Raw genomic sequence first — 18,025 nt, 5'->3', positions numbered from 1 at the left:
TAAAAATACATATTCCATAGTGGAGTTAAAAACAGCAAGTTTATTTGAAAATAAAGCCATTTCTTCCATGTTTGCTGCAACCTGTATAATAAAGAGAACACGTTATTTAACCCCTTCCTGACACATGATGTAATAGTACGTCATGGTGGCAGGTGACTTGCTGCAATTTGACATGCTATTACGTCATGGCGATCGAGCGGGCACCGGAGCCGTGCACGCCTGATCACTGCAGGGGTCCGGCAGTCACTGATGGTATTGGCAGTCACTGTTTCTGCCGGCATCAGCTTTTACAGCAATGCCGGCAGATACTGTCAGTGACCATGGCATAGAAGGTGTTTGCTGTCAGTGAGTAATCCCATCGGGTCCCTGCTCTGTGTTGATGGGGACCCTATGGGTGAGAAGGCAGCAGCCTGATTTCTTGCTGAGGCATCTGGACCTGCCTTCTGTGGAAGCCGAGGAGATCCAGCCCCAGGCTGGTCTCAGGCGACCTGTTAGTGTATTAGGCCACTTTCACACTAGTGTTAATATTTTCCGGTATTGAGATCCATCATAGGGTCTCAATACTGGAAAAAAGAAAAACTCTTTTGTTTTGTCCCCATTCATTGTCAATGGGGACAAAACGTAACAGAACGGAATGCTCCCAAATGATGGATCTGTTTTCTCTGACACAATAGAAAACGGATCTGTCCTCTATTGACTTTCAATGGAGTTCATGATGGATCCGTCTTCAGTATGTTAAAGATAATACAACCGGATCTGTTGATAATGGAAGCAGATGGTTGTATTATCAGTAACGGAAGCATTTTTGCTGAGCCCTGCCGGATCCAGCCTTACTCAATGTAATCTACTAACAGGCAATTAGGGCTGCAGTAAACGATTTATTTTAGCAATCGAGTAGTCTACCCGTTATTTTTACGATTGAGTACTCTAATAAGAAAAAATGAATTAATAGACTGGTTTCCTTTTATAAAAACTCATCAGACCCCAACACCCTTCGTTACCCCATGTGTGATCAGATAGATAACTTGACCGGAGTGGTTGCCGGTCACAACAATGTAGATATGGCACCTAAATAAGTAGGAAAATGTATTTGAATAATGGGATAACCTTTAAAAATATCTTTTAATTCATCAAATATTAAAATAGGCCCAATAGTTAATTAAGCAAGATTACCCAAATAGATAGTTGTCGGCCACCAACCAGTGTGATGTGGTGGAGAGTAAAAGCAGCCGCAAGGTATGCTCGCTAGCTTACTTAGAGGGTGAACAAAGAAACACAGGGATACAATTAAAGAGGGAGACAGATGCTGGGTCTTTACCCCTAAACCATCCCTTGATCTTAGCTCATACACAATGTGCGATCAGCACAAATGCATCAGTTCTGCCCCACCCCGGTGCCATCGGCTCTGCCCCACCCCGGTGCCATTGTCTCTAGCGGTGCTAGCACAGAAATTAATGGGGTCGTAACTCGCACGTGTGCCACAACTACGACCCCAGAAACTCCAGATTTTAGGGTCGACCCATTCACTTCCACTCCAGCACTGCTACACAGCCATCCTTGGGCATGACAGATGATCCCTTAGCTACACATCAGACCAAACCCCTGTCTGGCGCACAGCCTGGTGCCGCACAATGCCTCCCGCAATGTGACTTATATGCCACTTCTCTCTGCACCAGTCAGTTCCACTGACTTCAATGGTCCCCATCCCTGTTACAGTGAGAATGGTCCTAGATTTCACAGGATGCCACCTTCATACATAAAAGATAAATGAACTAGAAACCTGAGGGGACCCCCAATAACTCTACCTCACTAAGACACATCTTGACAACTCACCCACAGTAGTCATCCAACTTGCACTGCTGCTGGCCCTCTGGGATCGGAAATTCTAAGCCTAACGTCCTAAAAAAATAAAATTTACGAAATGATGCCAACATAAAGTAGACATATGGGTAATGTTAAGTAATAAATATTTTGAGATATCAATTTCTGTTTTAAAAGTGAGAAATTAAAATTTTGAAAACTGCACATTATTCAAAATTTTTGGTAAATTTGGGATTTTTTTTCATAAATAAAGGTGAAATATATTAACTCAAATTTAGTCAAGTACAATGTGTCACGAGAAAAACAATCTCAGAATGGCTTGGATACATAAAAATGTTTGGATAGTGGATTTGGATAGCACTGATTGGATAGTGTCAGACTGTGTAGGGGGACCCCCCCCCCCCCCCCCCCCAACTACCACCCCTCTGTACCCTTACTGCAGACTGCTAGCAATTAATTCATAACTTCTAGTAGAAATAATAAAGGAATGGCAAAACCTAGAGCCATAAGAATAGATGCTCCAGAATTATTGTTACATGGGGAATGCATGACGGGCATGTCAGGAGCAGTGACAGGTCCTCTTTAAATAAAAAAACTGAAAAACATTCTAGGGCAGATTTAGTAATCGTGTTTAAGATTTTGACAGTGTAAAGTTCTAAAGACTGCCATTAGAATTGGACAGTGCTGCAATACGGACCACAGTAGACATTGAAGAGGCTTCATACGAGCGCTGCGGCCCCTTTAAGCAGCTAATTAGCGGCGGTGCTGAGAATCTGACCCCATCCAAACTGATATTGATGGCCTATCCTACAGCTAAGCCATCAATACTGTGATCTCAGACAACCTTTTTAATGTAACAGGAAGTTGTCCATTGAACTGTATAATTTGGCTATTATTCTGCAAGAAAAGCAATAAGACATGTCACTATTAAAAGGCGGATCAAGGTCAAAATGTTTCAAAAAAGTCTGAAAGATATGCTTAGAAGACTGTTTGCTTGTCAAACACAAAGCAATGGAGTTTATCGCTAAACAGAGAAGTACCCAAAAGGTCAGAAAAGTTTTTGGTTGCATCAGGCTCTTAGGTCTCCGTGTTTTCAAAACAGCACGACTTGTTTATCTGTTGCCGGTCATTTATATTTGCATAAGGAATTGGATTCCCATTAACTAGATTATCTATATTATTATTTGTGGGATTTCCAATTTTCTTTTTTCAAGCTGTTATATCTTTACTATACTATTATATGTATTTATCTCTAAATGTGAAACATATAGGAACCTTACAGTAGTTTAACTGCTGAAATGGGAATATACTATAATACAATTTTGTGACCTCAAGCTTTCTATGAACTGTAATCAAGGCATTTAAAGGGCATCTGCCAGCGGATTTGTACCTATGAAACTGGCTGATCTGTTGCTTATGCACTTGGCAAATGAAGGAATCTGTGTTGGCCCTGTGTTCCTCTTTCCTCGCAGTGCTGAGAAAAATTGATGTTTTAATATATGTAAATCAGCCTCTAGGAGCAACGGGGGTGTTGCCATTTAACCTAGAGGCTCTTCTCTCTCTGCAACTTTCTCTCTGCAACTGACACTACCTGGCATTTGCAGGGAGAACAGAGCTTTTAGTTGTATCGCGCCTCCCTTTTTATTTTGAGATAGAGATGGAGAGAGAGATAATATATAACATATATGTATGTGTGTGTATATATATACATGACTATGAAAATTGTAGATTCACACTGAAGGCATCAAAACTATGAATTAACACATAATGTGGCATTATATACATAACAAAAAAGTGTGAAACAACTGAAAATATGTCATATTCTAGGTTCTTCAAAGTAGCTACCTTTTGCTTTCATTACTGCTTTGCACACTCTTGGCATTCTCTTGATGAGCTTCAAGAGGTAGTCACCTGAAATGGTTTTCTAACAGTCTTGAAGGAGTTCCCAGAGATGCTTAGCACTTGTTGGCACTTTTGCCTTTACTTTGCGGTCCAGCTCACCCCAAACCATCTCGATTGGGTTCAGGTCCGGTGACTGTGGAGGCCAGGTCATCTGGCGCAGCACCCCATCACTCTCCTTCATGGTCAAATAGCCCTTACACAGCCTGGAGGGGTGTTTGGGGTCATTGTCCTGTTGAAAAATAATGATCCAACTAAACGCAAACCGGATGGAATAGCATGCCGCTGCAAGATGCTGTGCTAGCCATGCTGGTTCAGTATGCCTTCAGTTTTGAATAAATCCCCAACAGTGTCACCAGCAAAGCACCATCACACCTCCTCCATGCTTCACGGTGGGAACCAGGCATGTAGAGTCCATCCGTTCACCTTTTCTGCGTCGCACAAAGACATGGTGGTTGGAACCAAAGATCTCAAATTTGGACTCTAATGTCCATTCCTTGTGTTCTTTAGCCCAAACAAGTCTCTTCTGCTTGTTGACTGTCCTTAGCAGTAGTTTCCTAGCAGATATTCTACCATGAAGGCCTGATTCACACAGTCTCCTCTTAACAGTTGAGATGTGTCTGCTCCTAGAACTCTGTGTGGCATTGACCTGGTCTCTAATCTGAGCTGCTGTTAACCTGCGATTTCTGAGGCTGGTGACTCGGATGAACTTATCCTCCGCAGCAGAGGTGACTCTTGGTCTTCCTTTCCTGGGGCGGTCCGCATGTGAGCCAGTTTCTTTGTAGCGCTTGATGGTTTTTGTGACTGCACTTGGGGACACTTTCAAAGTTTTCCCAATTTTTCGGACTGACCTTCATTTCTTAAAGTAATGATGGCCACTCGTTTTTCTTTACTTACCGTATTTTTCGCCGTATAAGACGCACCGGCCTATAAGACGCACCTAGGTTTTTGAGGAGGAAAATAAGAAAAAAAATATTTTGAACCAAAAGGTGCACTTTTGGTGGGTTTTGAACTAATTGTGGTCTGTGGGTGACGCACTGTTATGGGGGATCTGTGGGTGACACTTATGGGGGATCTGTGGGTGACACTTATGGGGGATCTGTGGGTGACACTTATGGGGGATCTGTGGGTGACACTTATGGGGGATCTGTGGGTGATGCACTGTTATGGGGGATCTGTGGGTGATGCACTGTTATGGGGGATCTGTGGGTGATGCACTGTTATGGGGGATCTGTGGGTGATGCACTGTTATGGGGGATCTGTGGGTGATGCACTGTTATGGGGGATCTGTGGGTGATGCACTGTTATGGGGGATCTGTGGGTGACACTTATGGGGGATCTGTGGGTGACACTTATGGGGGATCTGTGGGTGACACTTATGGGGGATCTGTGGGTGACACTTATGGGGGATCTGTGGGTGACACTTATGGGGGATCTGTGGGTGACACTTATGGGGGATCTGTGGGTGACACTTATGGGGGATCTGTGGGTGACACTTATCCTCTCTGGATGGCACTGTTATGAGGATGAGGATCTGTGAATGACGCATATATAGCATCTTATGCTGTCATCCACAGATCCCCTCCATAAGTGTCCCTGTAGTGAATGACCCTCAATACAGGGGGTGGGGGTCGCATCTGCTTTAATAATGACAGCGGGGCCAGTGCAGTGACTATTCTACTACACGGGCCCCGCTTACTGTATAATCATATCTCTCTAATAGTTCATTGTTGTATGCATGTAATCGCATAATGAGCGCTAATGAGCGCTGTGTATTACCGTACTTAAAACTAGCAGCGCTCGCCGTTCGGAGCAGAGAGGAGGCAGGAGGCAGGCCGGGAGGATGGGCGCTTGCAACGTGAGTCATACGTCACGCGCCTGCGCCGCCTGCTTCATTCATAAGTGGGCGGTGCAGGCGCGTGACGTATGACTCACGCTGCAAGTGCCCGTCCTCCCGGCCTGCCTCCTGCCTCCTCTCTGCTCCGAACGGCGAGCGCTGCTAGTTTTAAGTACGGTAATACACAGCGCTCATTAGCGCTCATTATGCGATTACATGCATACAACAATGAACTATTAGAGAGATATGATTATACAGTAAGCGGGGCCCGTGTAGTAGAATAGTCACTGCACGGGCCCCGCTGTCATTATTAATGCAGATGCCGCCCCCAGCCCCTCCTCCCTCACAGCTGATACACCCGCCGCGCGGCATCGCGGCGGGTGTATCATTGAAAACTGGGCAAAATCAGCTACATTCGCCGTATAAGACGCACTGCTATTTTCCCCCCACTTTTGGGGGGAAAAAAGTGCGTCTTATACGGCGAAAAATACGGTAGCTGCTTTTTTCTTGCCATAATACAAATTCGAACAGTCTATTCAGTAGGACTATCGGCTGTGTATCCACCTGACTTCTCCACAACGCAACTGATGGTCCCAACCCCATTTATAAGGCAAGAAATCCCACTTATTAAACCTGACAGGGCACACCTGTGAAGTGAAAACCATTTCAGGTGACTACGTCTTGAAGCTCATCAAGAGAATGCCAAGAGTGTGCAAAGCAGTAATCAAAGCAAAAGGTGGCTACTTTGAAGAACCTAGAATATGACACATTTTCAGTTGTTTCACACTTTTTTGTTATGTATATAATTCCACATGTGTTAATTCATAGTTTTGATGCCTTCAGTGTGAATCTACAATTTTCATAGTCATGAAAATAAAGAAAACTCTTTGAATGAGAAGGTGTGTCCAAACTTTTGGTCTGTACTATATATATCTCTATCTATCGTCAAAACGAGATCATGTCTGTAGCAGCACTAAGAGTTTAGGAGTAAAAAATGACAAGGAGGCACTACTTGAGGTGTTTGGTGGAAAATCATTTTTGGCTACTTACTTCTGTCCTCTGGCACAAACATTTCCCACAATATGAGTTATGATATTGAAAAAATGTCCATATATTGGGATGCAGGCAAAAACTTTGATAGGCACTACTTTTTATTTCTTATAGCACTGGTGTCCAGGGCCATATTTGGCATTCATGCTGCCCTAGGCAATTTAGCACGCCCCCTCCTACTATTGACAGCTATCTCTGTATACACAGTCAGAGGGAAGGCTGTCAATCACTGATAGGATCATCTCCTGGACTTCAAAGCCCAGAATGAGCAGGAATATAAAGGTATAAATTACAAGTTTTACAGAATCTTTTCCCAGCTCCTCCTGCTATACGACATGCTGCCTGCAGCTCTGACATAGTGTTCAATGGGACCGGTTCCCTGTAACTGAAAGAAACACCAATTATTGAAGGTTATACTACGGTTGATATTTCCTACGCCAGTTTTACTAAGAAGCCCATTAGGCCTCTTTCACACGGGCGTCTGGTGTGAGGGCCTGATAGGAAGCGGGTGCATCACGGGAAAATGTGCGATTTTTTTTTTTTTATTTTTTTTTTTTATTTTTTTTTTTTATTTTTTTTTTCCGCGCGAGTGCAAAGCGTTTTAATCCATTTTGCATGCGCGTGAGAAAAATCTGCATGTTTGGTACCCAGACCCGAACCCGGACTTCTTCACAGAAGTTCAGGTTTGGGTTAGGTGTTGTGTAGATTTTATTATTTTCCCTTATAGCATGGTTATAAGGGAAAATAATAGCATTCTTAATACAGAATGCTTAGTAAAATGTCCATTGAGGGGTTAAAAATAATAAACAAATTTAACTCTCCCCATCCACTTGGTCACGTAGCTGATCTCCTCTTCTTTCTTCAGGACCTGGCAAAAGGACCTTTTGACGTCACTGCGCTCCTCACATGATCCATTAAGTTCGGGTCTGGGTGCCAAACATGCCGCTTTTTCTCACGCGCATGCAAAACGCATTAAACCGCTTTGCACTCGAGTGGAAAAAAAAATCACTTATTTTCCCGCGACGCACCCGTTTCCTATCTGGCCCTCACACGCGACGCCCGTGTGAAAGAGGCCTTAAAGTTCTTTACACCTGATTTATTAAGATGTTTACACCTCTGCTTTGTTGACGCTGCAGTCAGGGCCAATTCTAGTTTTTCTGCTGCCTGAGATGTGCTCCTCCAGTGATGTCTCCTCCTCTTCTCCATTTGCCCAGGCTGCCCTGACAACTTCTTTCAGTCTCATTTCTGCAGAGACATCTTAGATTCCTTGCTTTTCTATTATTTTCCCCAACCTGATGCCCCAATAGTGTTATCCTGCTGCTACCCCCAATACTGTGCCCATTGTGCTCCCCAATGTCCCCAAATACTATATAAAAGGAATAGTGCCATACAGACAGTCCCCCCCCCCCATTGTAATAGTGCTCCTCAAAGTCCCACCAATAGTAATTCTCTCTCCCAGAGTGCCCTAATTATTATTAGTGCCCCTAATAATGATAATCCTCCCCAACAGTGTTTTTATTAGTAGAATTGCCCTCCATATTGTCTTCAATAACCATAATGCCCCCACAGTAGGCCAGTAGTAGTAATACTCCCAGGAGAAATGAGGCCCCCCTATAGCACCCTCAGTAGTAATAAGGCCCTCTATGGTGCCCTCAGTAGTAATAAAGCCCTTCTGTGAGGCACCCCTTTAGACTAGGGGTGCACCGAAATTTCGGCCACCGAAAATATCGGCCGAAAATGCACCTAATCCATTTCTGCCGATATTTGTACATATCGGCCGAAAATAGCGGGGAGGAGCTGGGGGCCGGTGCGTTCACTGTTCTCCGGCCCCCAGCTCCAGTAGTTATAAAATGTGTGGGTCGTGACGCTGCCGCTAGTCTGCCCGGCCGGCCAGCATTAAGATAACAGCCCTGTGAGTAGGATGTGGCTATATTGAATGTTCTACTGCAGAGGGGGCCTCATGAATAGAATGCTTATTAATTGCACACATTTTATAACTACTGGAGCTGGGGGCCGGAGAACAGTGAACGCACCGGCCCCCAGCTCCTCCTCCCAGTCAATACCTCAACCACTTGCAATCATGGGGATACTCGCCCTTCACTGGAGGCAGCCGGACCTTCCAGCATGATCATGTGACATCATCACACTGGAAGTCCTGCTGCATCAAGTCAGGAGCAAGTGGCCAATGCGTGCAAGTTGTTGAGGTGAGCATTGTTTTTGTTTTTAACCCCTGGAGAAAACCCATGTGAATAGCCCCATAGACTTTAATTGGTTGTAAAAATGGCAGTGCGATGCCCTTTACTTAATGCGATGCCCTTTACTTAATATGTGATGCCTCTGCCTACAGTCCCATGTAAATAACATCACTCCTTCCCCCAACCGCTTCCAATATTCAGTCCTTTGTAAATAACATCACTCCCTTCCCCAGTAACCTCCAATATACAATCCCATGTAAATTACATCCCTCCCTCCCTGCAGGCAAGAAGGGGGTATAAGAGGAGAGAACTTCCATCATTTCTCGTGCATTGAATCCCTCTTTTCTTACTTTGGGTCCTTCAACACCACTTCTGGTCTTTTTCTGCTGAGTTCCAGTCCCTCCTACACTGATCAAATGACGGTGACATAAGAACAGGTCCTTCAGCTGTAAGTCACAAATCCTTCAGCAGGTCCTGCAGTGCAAGTTCTGGTCTGTAGTCACTGCGTATGCCCCACACCTTCCACCATCATACTGCCTACCCATAGTGCAGAGCCTTCATGGAGAATTCCTGCCTTGTGAAATACTTAAACTCTGCCTACTGCTTTTTATGTATTGCCACCCGATAAATAAATGGACCTGGTCACTGTCTGCACCATCCGCCGGACCCAGCACCTGTCCTCCTGCCTTCACCCTGCCAGCCATCTACCATCAAGAACACCCCAGTCAACACCAGGCCCCTTCAATGCCCGTGCATCCTGGAAAAGTGCTGACACCTAGGTTAGCGACCTTGAGGACTACAACCAACTTCATTGCCTCGGCCACCATTCCCCTCTTGCACTCTCCATCCCCGCACTTACCACTGCGGGCCATTGCGCGGCATAATGTGTGTGGTCAGTCTAAGCCTTTTAATCAGTTTACCATAGATGTCTTACGATATAAACCTGTACTGGGCTTTTACTTTGACTTGCTTTACGATGCTGTTTTAGGTGTAATTTCAAGGTAGTGGAAAATATCCCAATATAAGGAAAGGCTCTTCTGTGTCTACGGCCTCATTCACATGACTGTGCTGTGGTTTGCGGTCCACAGAACACGGATGCCTCCCGCGTGTGTTCCACAGTTTGCGAAACGGTTCTGTTCACCAATAATAAATACCTATTCTTGTCCGCAAAATCTTTTTTTTTTTTTTTTTTTTTTTTGGGCTTGGCCACGGAATGGAGCAACTCCGTGTACTGTCCGCATCTTTTGCGGCCCCAATGAAGTGAACGGATATTGACCCAAACAACTGTCATGTGCATGAGGCATTAGTGAGTGTAAGGCCCCTTTCACACAAGCGAGTTTTCCCACTCGTGTGCAATGTCTGATGTGAACGCATAGCACCCGCACTGAATCCTGACCCATTTATTTCAATGTGTCTGTGTACATGAGCGTTTTTTTTTTTTCACGCATCAGTTCTCTGTTGCGTAAAAAATGCAGCTTGTTCTATATTCTGCGTTTTTCACACAGCCCTGGCCCCATAGAAGTGAATTGGGCTTCAGTGAAAAACGCATTGCATCCGGAAGCGGGTGCGGATGCGATGCGTTTTTCACTGATGGTTGATAAGAGATGTTGTTTGTAAACCAGTTTTTTTTATTTTTTTTATCACGCGTGTGAAAAACGCATCAAAACGCATTGCACCCGCGCGGAAATAACTGAACGCAATCGCAGACAAAACTGACTGAACTTGCTTGCAAAATGGTGTGAGTTTCACTGAACGTATCCTGAACGCATCCGGAGCTAATCCGTCATGCTCGTGTGAAAGAGGCCTAAAAGTTTGTCTTGGTCTTGCATTATCAGCAGTTCCCCATACCACTACTCATCAGTGCATCACAGCTAGCCTCCTCCATTCACAGACTACAGGTACATGGCACACAGACAGCAGACTATCAGCGTGCGGAATCACATCTCTTAAAGGGAGTCTTTCACGCTGATTGACCCAATAACAGACTTATGTCCACGGCATCCCCCCTATTAAAACTGTTCTCACCATATGTTGCTTGCTATCATTGTTCCTCCGAAAAACACTTTTATACCGTATGCAAATTAGGCTGTGAAGGTGCCCAGGGGCGGCCTTACAACGGCCGGTGCCCAGGCCTGGGTCATTTTCATACCAATCCACTCCCCCTCCACCGCGTCTGCCCGCCCTTCGTCTCTGCTCTAACCTCCCTCGGTCCCTCCTGCCATCTGTAATCCTGCGCATGCACCGATGACCGCGAAATCGGCGCGTGCGCATTGAATGACCACAGTCTGGCCGGGGCATCACAATCTACCGCGCGCATGCGCCGGCCCCGGCCTAACTTACGTTCTTGCCGTGATGCACCTTCACAGCCTAATTTGCATACGGAATAAAAGTGTTTTTCGGAGGAACGATGATGGCAAGCAACATATGGTAAGAACAGTTTTAATAGGGGGGATGCCGTGGACACAAGTCTGTTAATAGGTTAATAGGGTCAATCAGCGTGAAAGACTCGTGAGGGCATTGTAGCGGTAACGCATGTGGCTCTCCTGTCTGAGCGTGTGGACAGTGGGGTGTATTAGTAGTTATCTGCGGTCTTCTATGCTTTGTTACAAGTTTGAATTTCATTGTACTTCTAAAGATCTACTATCGGTGCCTCCTTTTTCTTGCCAGGTTGCCTGTAATCTCTGCATTGATCTGTGACGTTATAATGTATCCACTACCCGTTCCTTTGATTGTATATTGTCTGTCTACACACAATTCTAGTTACTTACAAGTTGTGACCTTTCATTAGAGTTTATTGTTCGAAGGCACCAACCATCCTGCTTTGACCTGTGTGTGATGTAGAGCACGGATACAAATATTATAAAGGTCTAATTGTACAATGGGAACTTTAGTCACATTTATATGGCTTTTTTGGCACAGTAGCTTTGAAAATGACATTCTTCCTACTTGTAATGAAATCTAACACCCATAATAACAAGCCGGGCCTCTCGATTCTTTGTTTAGCAAACAGTGGGCGCCTATTCGGACTGGTGTACTGCTTCCTTATAACTGGTGTGAACAAGGATTGTGTCTATTGGAACCCAATGAGCTTTTAGGAAGAAAAGCTAAGGAGTATTAACTGCATTTCTGTCCCAGGTAGACCTCCTTCTATAGGCCAGCACATCACTGGGAGAAATGTTCAAGTCATGTAAGTACAATATGTCTTCCTAACTGCTCAGGCTTCTTTGTAAGGTTTGGTAGGTGATTGTATGTGATAACGGGTCACTAACTAGAATACCTGCGACTTAACACAGAAATTTCTCATGTATTAGCCATATGGCTTAGAAATAGTTTTTAGACATCAATGGGCTAAATGTGTGTATGTTATGTGGCAGTTCTTCTTTCATTTGACTAACTTCTGTTTGTTTTTTTTTGTTTTTTTTTATTCTGACAATCGTAGCATGCTTAACCTTAGAGCAGTGATGGGCAAACTGCGGCTCTTCAGCTGTTGCAGAACTACAACTCCCAGCATGCAAAGACTGCCTACTGCAGGGCATGGTGGGAGTTGTAGTTTTGCAACAGCTAGAGAGCCGCAGTTTGCCTATAACTGCTCTAAGGTTAATTTTCTGTTTTTGTTTTTTTCTCTCTGCCTTCCCAGAGCCATAACTTTTTTATTTTTCCATTCATGTAGCCATATGAGGGCTTGTTTCTTGCTGGACAAGTTGTACTTTCTAGAACTGGAAAAAAAAAAGTCAAATTGTGGTGGAATTTTTTTTTCCAATTCCACCCCGTTTTATGGGTTTTGTTTTTACGGTTACCGTAACCTGTGACCTGTTACCTTCATTCTCTGGGTCGTTTCAATTACAACAATACTACATTTGTATAGGTTTTTTTTTCTCTTTCAATACTGAAAAAATTAAAAACTTTGCAAAAAATATTTTTTCTTTTCATTGCTATATTCTGAACCCCATAACTTTTTTTTTTTATATTTAAATCTGTGTGAGGGCTCATGTTTTGTTGATATGTATGGTACTTTTCAATAATCATTAGACTGCCACTTGTATTCTGTAATAGATATTTATCCATCACAGAATTCAGTATACAGTATTCCAGTGCTGCCACCTGCAGGCCTGTATTTGAATATACCAGTGATGGGCTGGATCCTGCTTGAGGCTATAAAGCCTATCACTGCAATGTAACAGCTTCCCTGATCACAGCTTGGGGAGGCTGTTGCCGTAGCGGGAGTGGGTCCTGCATTCTCACTATTCAGATGCTGTGGTCACATATGACTATGGCCTCTGAACGGTTAAGGCCCCTTTCACACGGGCGAGTTTTCCGTGCGGGTGCGATGCGTGCGGTGAACGCATTGCACCCGCACTGAATCCTGACCCATTCATTTCTATGGGGCTGTGCGCACGAGCAGTGATTTTCACGCATCACTTGTGCGTTGCGTGAAAATCGCAGCATGCTCCTCTTTGTGCGTTTTTCACGTAACGCAGGCCCCATAGAAATGAATGGGGTTGCGTGAAAATCACATGCATCCGCAAGCAAGTGCGGATGCGGTGCGATTTTCACGCATGGGTTCTAGGTGACAGTCTAATCACTGTATTATTTTCCCTTATAACATGGTTATAAGGGAAAATAGCATTCTGAATACAGAATGCTTAGTATAATAGTGCTGGAAGGGTTAAAAAAATAAAAAAGTTAACTCACCTTATCCTTTTGATCGCGTAGTTCCCGGTTGGTCTCTTCTTTAGCTGTGGGCTAAATGACCTGTGGTGATGTCAGATCACATGCTCCAATCACATGGTCCATCACCATGGTGATGGAGCATGTGATCTGACATCACCACAGGTCCTTTAGCCCACAGCTAAAGAAGAGACCGACCGGGAACTACGCGATCAAGAGGATAAGGTGAGTTAACTTTTTTATTTTTTTTAACCCTTCCAGCACTATTATACTAAGAATTCTGTATTCAGAATGCTATTATTTTCCCTTATAACCATGTTATAAGGGAAAATAATACAATCTTCAGAACATCAATCCTAAGCCCGAACTTCTGTGAAGAAGTTCGGGTTTGGGTACCAAACTTGCACTCGCGTGAGAAAAATCGCGCATAACGCATTACAATGTTTTGCACTCGCGTGGAAAAATCGTGCATTTTCCCGCAACACACCCGCCTCTTATCCGGGCAAAAAACATGACGCCCGTGTGAAAGAGGCCTAAATGTCTGCGATCGGCCTTATGGCCAATTGCAGACCTAAGCCCTGGTCCTCTGCTGTTAGAAACAGCAGAAACCCTGCAGCTGTGGCGCTCATGAATGGGCGCATACTTTAAAGTGATACCTTTTGCCATACATGTATGGTGGAGGTCATCCAGGGTTAAAGTATACCTAAACTTACAAATAAAGGGGCGGATTTATAAAAACTGGAGTTTTAGATGCTGGTCTTAATAAAGCCCTAAACTGACAGTGGTTCTGTCGAAGCTACGAAGAGGCGCAGGCCTTTCCATAACTTCGGCGCATCCAGCGCCAGTTCTAAGCATAAGACAGCTTTCATTTAGACTTTTTTTCTATGCCTAAAACAGACGTAGAAAATTATGAATGAGACGGGCCTCTCGGCCTTTACCTGCCCCCGCCACACCCACACTTTTAGACCTGTCATGAGTGGGGTGAGGTCGCCACTATATGCACCTGAAATACACCTAACTTAACCCCTTTTGAACCGGGCTCATTTTCACCTTAAAGACCAGGCCATTGTTTTGCAAATCTGACCAGTGTCACTTTGTGTGAATAACTTTAAAACGCTTTTTCTTATCCAGGCTATTCTGAGAGGTTTTTTCATCATGTACTTCATGACACTGGTAAAATGGAGTCAAAAAAATTCTTTTTTATAAAAAATAAATTTACCTATTTAATTTTATTTTATTTTTTTTCCCCCAAGTTTCAATTTCTCTACTTCTATAATACATGGTAATACCTCCAAAAATAGTTATTACTTTACATTCCCCATATGTATACCTCATGTTTGGATCATTTTGGGAATGCCATTTTATTTTTTGGGGATGTTACAAGGCTTAGAAGCAAATCTTGAAATTTTTCAGAAATTTTCAAAAACCCACTTTTTAGGGACCAGTTCAGGTCTGAAGTCACTGTGTGAAGCTTACATAATAGATGGGTCATTTGTGGGTGGTTTCTAAGAAACTACACCCCTCAAGGTATTCAAAACTGATTTTACAAACGTGGTGTTCCACAAGAGTTATTGGCAAATGGAGATGAATTTTGGCAAATTTTCCATTTTAATAAATTTTTTCCAGTAACAAAGCGAGGGTTAACAGCCAAACAAAACTCTATTTATTGCCCTGATTCTGTAGTTTTTAGAAACACCCCATATGTGGTCATAAACTACTGTACGGGCACACGGCAGGGCGTAGAGGGAAAGGAGCGCTGTGTGGCTTTTGGACAGCAGATTTTGCTGGACTGGTTTATTTACACCATGTCCCATTTGAAGCACCCCTAGAGTAGAAACTTCATAAAGGTGACCCCATTTTGGAAACTACGGGTTAAGGTGGCAGTTTTGTTGGGACTATTTTTAGGGTACATATGATTTTTGGTTGCTTCATATTACATTTATTTGAGGCAAGGTTACCAAAAATAGAAATTCTGAAATTTCATCTCAATTTGCCATAAACTGTTGAACACCTAAAGGGTTAATACAGTTTGTAAAATCAGTTTTGAATACCTTGAGGGGTGTAGGTTCTTAGATGGGGTCACTTTTATGGAGTTTCTAATCTAGGGGTGCATCAGGGGTTCTTCAAATGGGACATGGTGCCCCCCCAAAAAAGCCATGGATCTGGCGGCGAGGGACTGGAACAAGGGGATACTAATATAAAAGTTATCCACGTACAGGTGATAACCCTTATCTAGCAGTGGGTGCATAAGGTCCCACACAAGTTTCCCGCTAACACCCAGAGTGGGGGGGGACATTCTGGGGGTTCAATACGGGAATCTCGCCCCTCGTACACCCGAAACTTGTAAGTGTACCCTGAGGTACTCTCATAAAGTTTGCACAACTTCACGCCATACCTCGCCCGCTTAGAGGGAACATACTGATGGCACAAAAAACGTACTCTGCAGCCGGAGGCTCCGCTCTCTCCCCGCTCCACAGACGTGTATGAGCGGGGAGAGGAGCTCCGGCAATTCAAATATGCCGCTCCGCCAGCCCACCTGCCCAGCCAGCCAATCAGAAGTGATCCTGAGAGGTGGCGTGACCACCTCTCAAGATCGCAAGTCGGTCATTGGTGGTGTATTATCACGCCACGGATCACAGTCCTATTCCAGGTTTTCGGGTCACCAGAGACCCGAATAACCCAGAAGCGCAGCAAACCGCAGGTCTGAATTGACCTTCGGTTTGCTGCGACCCGATTGCCTGATTTCAGCAGGCACCTTGTTCCGATCACCGCCCTCCGCACGGCGGTGAGTACCAGGACATCAGGGCGTACAGGTACACCCTGTGTCCGTAAGAGGTTAAGCGTATTTCAGCATAGTAAATGACCCCCAAGGTTTATTATAACCTAAAATACCTTTAAAATAATTTTTACTAATATACTTATTTTTTGTTTTCCATTCGATTTAGGCAGCGGGAGTGTACGGGAGTACAGATTCCCCTGCGGTCGCACTAAGCATTGTACGAGTAGGAGCTCCATAGCCTAGCAGGATCCCTATGGAAGGCTTCAGTTGAACAGAATGAGAGGATGCAGGGCAGGAGCTCAGCATAGCACATTGACTCTCTGCCTGTGCCCGCTCTGCTAACACCTGGCATAGCATATGTGTGACAGGCTGTAGAGGAGAAGCACTGGTACAGACGGGAGCAGCGATGTGCTATGGGGCTCCTGCCCATATAGCGACTGGTGCTGTCAGAGGGGAATTAGTACTTCTATATACAGCAGTGTGCAGCAGAACGGATTGCAAACTGCTACAAGCATAAAAACTATATAACCTATATCGCCTGGGTAAAAAAAAAAACATTTTAGGGCATTTACAGTAGGTTTTAATAAACTTTTATTTACAAGTTTAGCTATAAGAATACAAAATTTAATTTTCTCAAATATTTTAAAAGTTCTGGGAACACGAGGAAACTGCTTAAATCGCAATTCACTGCTGTACTGTAATTAACTAGATTGCTTTTTTTAGCCATGGAAGTTCTTGTATTCCAGATCCTTGTTGCAGACTGTATTCTATTGTGGTCCTCCAGACTACACCTCCCAACATGTCATAATAGCCAATGACTACTTTTAGCCTGCCAATGGCACAAAAAGGGAACCTTGCTGAGCTTTGGTTTACTCCTGCTGGAGTTTTGCTGCTCTCTCAGCAAAGGAAGGAGAACAATTCAGTCATTTACAGCAAAGTAGCTCCAGAGGCTACACCATACTGTAAACTGTATACAGTAATTCTATACCAGATCACCAAAGATTACATTGATATTCTGAAAGAAGCACAAGTTAAAGGCTCAATGACTGCCTTGTTTGCTAGTACTACTTGTAAATGAACACAATTATTTTAGATTTATTGTGCACAAACATTTCCTCGATATATATACCCTATAGCTACTTATGAGGTTTACATAATCCCCTTTATAACCGACAGAGTAACAAATAGTGTATCAGTGTCAGACTGCTTCTAGTTTTCTCAATGGAAATTACTACAGGGTAAAGAAGCCATGGAAATTGTGTAAACTTGTATCTTTAGTAAAACCCCAGTACATTACAAAACCAGCAGAAGGCGGCTACAGGCCCCACTGGTGTTGTACTGAAAACATCTCAGTACTGCCAGTCTTGGTTGTCAGACTTGCTGGTTTAGAAGCGCCACATACATAGTAAGTCGTCTAAAGCAGATCTGGTTGTGCAGCATACCTTTTGATGGAATTTTCTGCCTTCTCTGGTTTGTTTAAAAAAGGAACAGCGGAGGATAGGGGTATGGAGTAACAATATATCCATCCATCCCTCCCTTCCTTCTGTTAGTCTTAAAGGCATTCTCCCGACTAGTCAACATTAACATATTCATAAAAATCTGATAGTTGCACGCCCCACCTCCTCCGTGAATTTGTACAATCAAGTGACTGCAACATTCTGTCAGAAAATGTCAATATAATTTAAATGATCAAACTTTGGCGGCTGCATTAATTTCTCAATTTTCTCATAATTGGCCATTTTGAAACTTGATTGTTCTATTTTTGCAGACAACACT

General features: G+C 43.9%; 1 protein-coding gene across 2 annotated transcripts in view; it reads left to right on the top strand.

Moving 5' to 3' along the window:
• TNFAIP8 (TNF alpha induced protein 8) overlaps positions 1 to 18,025 on the top strand; it is a 123,873-nt gene that overhangs the window by 55,866 nt on the left and 49,982 nt on the right. Inside the window, exon 1 of one of the 2 annotated variants that reach the window (XM_044275893.1) lies at positions 11,956 to 11,989. The exons of the other annotated variant lie outside the window; for it this stretch is intronic. Within the exon in view, the coding sequence (XP_044131828.1) occupies positions 11,977 to 11,989 (13 nt within the window). The 5' untranslated portion in view covers positions 11,956 to 11,976. Of the gene's footprint in view, positions 1 to 11,955; positions 11,990 to 18,025 lie in introns of those variants that run through there. 2 annotated transcript variants of the gene reach the window in all.

The sequence above is a fragment of the Bufo gargarizans genome, chromosome 1 (genome assembly GCF_014858855.1).
Source record: "Bufo gargarizans isolate SCDJY-AF-19 chromosome 1, ASM1485885v1, whole genome shotgun sequence".
Lineage (NCBI taxonomy): Eukaryota > Metazoa > Chordata > Amphibia > Anura > Bufonidae > Bufo > Bufo gargarizans.
Note: the sequence above shows the minus strand (reverse complement) of the source record. Positions and strands in the feature narration are given on the sequence as shown.